General features: G+C 42.8%; 1 protein-coding gene across 1 annotated transcript in view; it reads left to right on the top strand.

The window, feature by feature from the left end:
• The window catches only part of LOC143039403 (trypsin-1-like), a 5,173-nt gene extending 2,645 nt beyond the window's left edge, over window positions 1-2,528 (top strand). Inside the window, exons 2-3 of the mRNA XM_076209380.1 lie at window positions 227-459; window positions 1,913-2,528. Coding sequence (XP_076065495.1) covers window positions 227-459; window positions 1,913-2,443 — 764 coding nt within the window. The 3' untranslated portion in view covers window positions 2,444-2,528. The remainder of the gene's footprint in view (window positions 1-226; window positions 460-1,912) is intronic.
• The last annotated feature ends 2,472 nt before the right edge of the window (window positions 2,529-5,000 follow it).

The raw sequence follows: 5,000 nt of genomic DNA, 5'->3' as shown, positions 1-5,000 counted from the left end.
TCTATCTTCCTTCCCCTACATGCCAACTTCCCTTTCCCCTACCTCTACCTCCCTTCCCCTACCTCTCTACCTCCCTTCCCCTACCTCTCTATCTCCCTTCCCCTTTCCTCTCTACCTCCTTTCCCCTTTCCTCTCCACCTCACTGCCTCCCCACCTCCTTCCCTCTATCTGCAGTCACTCCCCACAAGAAGTCATAGGTTTACGAACTGTTTCTTTCCGGACGCAGCAACACCCCACACGCGGGCCCATCGTCCCTACTACCCGAGGGGACTGAACCGTATCGTGGGCGGGGAGGACGCAAAACCCGGGGAGATCCCCTGGCAGGTGAGTCTTCAGGACATCCGCCTCGGCTACGCCTGGCACTTCTGCGGCGCATCTATCATCGACGCAACCCATATCCTCTCGGCCGCCCACTGCGTCAATGACTGGGATGTGGAAGACCCAGTACATAGGATCAAGGTAAGCTGTACCCCTCCGCATTTTTTTTTCTTTTTTTTTTTTTGCGTGGAACTATTTTTCTTTGGGTCTGCTTGGTTCCGGGTTGGGGGGTGGGGGTGTCACCATAATTGTCGTGCACTTCCTTCATCATTGTCAGGCCTCTTTTATCCATTTCTATCTAACTACTTTATGGCTAAGCCTAGAGACAAAAAGAGTGCTACAAAACTATTATATATCCAGTGCATCTATTAGTAATAGCTTTGTGGTCCTCACTTACCCTTAATCTTTGCCATAAACCTAGCGTATTCAGAAGAGTGCTGATCTTGCATTCGCTTAGTTGTGGGTTCGATTCCCACATTTCTCTACAATACCCAGCAGTGACTGTTACGTGCCAGACGAGTTCAAGCGTATTGGACAAAGGTGATGGCTTCGGCTGCAGCTACGTGCCTTCTGGCATAAGCTCCTCGCCTATCATTGTAAACCCTCAAGATAAATTGGAAAAATAACTTGGCAATAAATAATGGACTTAGTGTGCTATGTAGAGCAGAGGCAGTTGCTATTGTAGTACCGTCTTTGCTTTCCTGTGCATTTTACATTCAGAGTATCATATTATGGCTGGTCTGTGGTTATGGTTTACCAGAGCTTTCTTCCTTGTGGACAATTTCGCGCCTGTCATAAATTATATTCCATTTGTTGGTTTAATTAGTCGAAGTAGTTGTATTCCTGCTTTGGCCAGCAGTGGTGCCTTGGTTCTCAATCTTGTCATTCCTGTTTAGCCAACTAGTAATGTCTTAAACCTTGACTGTTGTTACTAAGGTCACCATTCTTGTTATTTCTTGTTCTGGTCAGCTGATACTCGTTTCTAAGTGATGGTGTGCTCTTCAACAATAGTAAACATATTTGTAATGAAAAGTAACTACTTATCACCCCTACCATCATGATGGAAGGATAAGAATAAATGGAAATACTTAAAAAAACACAAAATAACAACATCTGTCCACCTACGGTAAAGTCAGGTCAGGTCAGGTCACCATCCAGCACAAAAACAATACCAACACAGAATCGGCCTCTTAATAAACACCACACGGAAGACGCAGATCATGTTATTTTACGCTACCCAACACACACACACACACACACACACACACACACACACACACACACACACACACACACACACACACACACACACACACACACACACACACACGCACGCACGCACGCACGCACGCACGCACGCACGCACGCACACACACACACACACACACACACACACACACACACACACACACACACACACACACACACACACACACACACACACACACACACACATTATAGAAAACAATTTAATTTCCTCAGTGATCCAGAGACCAACCCGTGGCCATGACCGGACGCTTTAAGGCCGCGGGTTCCATGCTAAAAAGAACAGATGTCATAGACCAGTCTCTCTTATATTACCCTATTCTGACAGGTCCTCGCTGGGGAGCACACTATGGGAACCGATGAAGGCCACGAACAGTGGATGACTGTGATCAAGGTCGTCTACAACGAGGACTACTTCATGGGCGGCCACGACACTTCCATGCTCACCCTCGAGACACCCTTGGAGTTCAACGACTACATATCTTCAATCAGGCTCCCTGCAAAGAATCACGAATCTTCAGGAGAGTGCATGGTGAGTGGATGGGGGGCTCTCGAGGAGGGAGGCAGTCCACCACTTGTTCTCCAGAAAGTTCACGTCAACTATATCAGCGACGTGGACTGTCGCCAGTACTATGCAGGACAAACCATCTTCAACAACGAGATCTGCGCAGGAGTCGTTGGAGGAGGAAAGGATGCCTGCCAGGGTGACTCTGGAGGACCTCTGGTCTGCTATGACGATGGTTCAGTCTACCTCGCAGGGATCGTGTCCTGGGGCACTGGGTGTGCTCGACCAGAGTACCCCGGTGTCTACGCCCAGGTGTCCAGATTCATTGACTGGATCGAGGCCCAACGTGCTTGAGGTCTTCCAAATTGTCATCTGATTTTTTTTTAATACAAAAAATTCTTTTGAACTGTAAACATTCGCAAATAAAGATGTTAGAAATGGTGTGATTTTCTTTTATATCACAATGGTACTGTTCTTGTTTTCCATTTGTTGATACAAAGCTCCTAGTAGATTTTGTTTCATTTCTTAATTTTGCCATTTCAAACCCTAAAATTAGCATAACAATGAAGAAAATCTCATTTGGATAAGTGTAATATAAACGTTTATCTTTCAGGTATCCAGAATAAATCTATAATCTTTCGTAGGAGATGTAACCATCTATGATCCCCTTTCACCTCTCTGTTGTCGTATCTATTGGTCGTCTTTCCTTCGTGATTTTACTTTCCATTTTCCTTTCACCACTGTCATTGTTACGATGATAGTCACTCACAATTTTAGTCAGAAGGCCATGTGTTTCAGATCATCCAACTTAGTCAAGTTCCACTTAGACCCTGTATAAGAGAGGGGAATTAAATGGAGCTTATTTTTTTTTTCCTTTCTTCCCGAATATTATTAAACTTGGTTCCTTAAGTTACAACAAAGGACTCCGGTCTGGAATCCTCAATTTTTGTACTAGTTCAGTTCAGCAACAACGTCATGATTTCTTTAGTCCAATGATCTGTAAGGTTAGATATTAAATCCTCCCCTAAGGACGTGATCTTACAATCGTGAACCAATTGAATTTTCTCCTCCTCCACCCTTTCTCCAATCAGAAGAGCTGTTACAAACCCACATACAATACTCCTTACTCAAGCAATCTCAAAATCAATGCACACACTTAGTTTACATATTGTTACATCAGCATAAAAATGAACATTATACAGCAATGAAATCAGGTCCCCGGCGATTGTTTGTAAACATTAGACAGAGAGCGAGCTTGTGCAACTCCCTTCTTCTCGCCTTCGGGTATTATGTAAATACATAAACTATAAAGATATAACACTCGTCATCTATCTTAGTTTACATATTGTTACATCAGCATAAAAATGAACATTATACAGCAATGAAATCAGGTCCCCAGTGATTGTTTGTAAACATTAGACAGAGCTTGTGCAACTTCCTTCTCATTCTCGTCTTCGGGTATTATGTAAATACATAAACTATAAAAATATAACGCTCGTCATCTATCTCTCTACCCACTTGTCTACCAGACTCTTACAGGAGGAGTTCTCGGTGTATGTACCAACAAGCCTTTGGCTGTGGTGGAGATTTTCACATATTATATTCTGGTAAACGATTGTCGATTTGTTCATTTGAAAGGGTGAGCCCAATTCTCAGTTACTCTCATTTTCAAGCTCAAAATATTACATTCGATATACAGTTGCTTTCATTTGTAATTTCACACACAAATTTGATACATTAATATTATTTTTTTTCTAATCCTTTCTTCACCAAGTAGCACTTTTTTATTTTCATTTCTTATTTTCGTTTATTCATTTTTTTACTCTGTTGCCTGGCTATTCCCTTTTATTTTCGTGACACCCACTAGGCAGCCCAGGATTTACCACTTCAATTAATACTTCCCATACCAGGTGGTTGGTTGTTATGGTGAGTCGTTTACCGATGCATGTACCTTTCCTATACCGAATAGCATTCCTCTTTTGATTCTAGTTACTGAAATAAAAAAAATCAAGTTGATGACAGCCCTTCGGCGATGAAGGTGAAAACTGGAGTTATACTGTGTATAACTTGTGTATACTGTGCACAACTTGTGTAAAACTTGTGTATACTGTGCACAACTCATGATTTACAGATCTACTCATAAGGTTTATCTCCAGACAGCCTGCTTTTCTTTTCTCTAATGTTCCATAATCCCCTCGTGAATTTAATGCTAAAATTTCTGGGCTGGATTCCATAAGAACGTCATAACTTGCGACATCGTGGAATAATATTACAACTTCCTTATCACGTCGAACTCTATACAGCGACGCTAAGGAGGGACAGCGTCAAGTAGGTCAGGCATCAGGCAAGACGTCACAACTGGGACCAACCTATGACGTAATGATGACGTCAGAAGGGGGGGAATGGTTTTCTCTCCTGAATCTGGTATTGGTCATTTCCTCCTGGAGGTGCAAATAGCGTATACCAAAGGCTCAATAGTAACCTTCAAAACTGTAAAACACGCTTCCTGTAGACTTAAATCACTCCATATATTGAAGACTTGAAGAGATTAAAATACATTAGTTCAAGAAGCATCTTAAGAATAAAAGAAAATTTGATCCTTGATGGAGGGTGGAACATAAATCCCAAGGGCAGAATTATTACTGTTGTTATGCACTAATTTACCGGCGCCTCTATTCTAAGAGTAAGAGTAAGAGACAAACCTCGATGGAGGAGACAAAGAGGACGCCCACAGAATTCATAATTGGTGCAAGTTGATTAGCCTGAGGGACTAGGAAAACTGGCGCCGGCATGTGAGGGAGGCAACGCGCTCCCTAGCATATGTTCTCAATTGATGATGATGACGAATCAACGTGGGAGTCTTTGGTTGCCAAGTTTGTATGAAATGCCTAATCACGCCAGGTAAAGATGA

The sequence above is a fragment of the Oratosquilla oratoria genome, chromosome 26 (genome assembly GCF_046742065.1).
Source record: "Oratosquilla oratoria isolate Oo_2021 chromosome 26, ASM4674206v1, whole genome shotgun sequence".
NCBI classification, from domain to species: Eukaryota; Metazoa; Arthropoda; class Malacostraca; order Stomatopoda; family Squillidae; genus Oratosquilla; species Oratosquilla oratoria.
The sequence above is the reverse complement of the archived record's forward strand: the minus strand, read 5'-3'. Positions and strand labels throughout refer to the sequence as shown.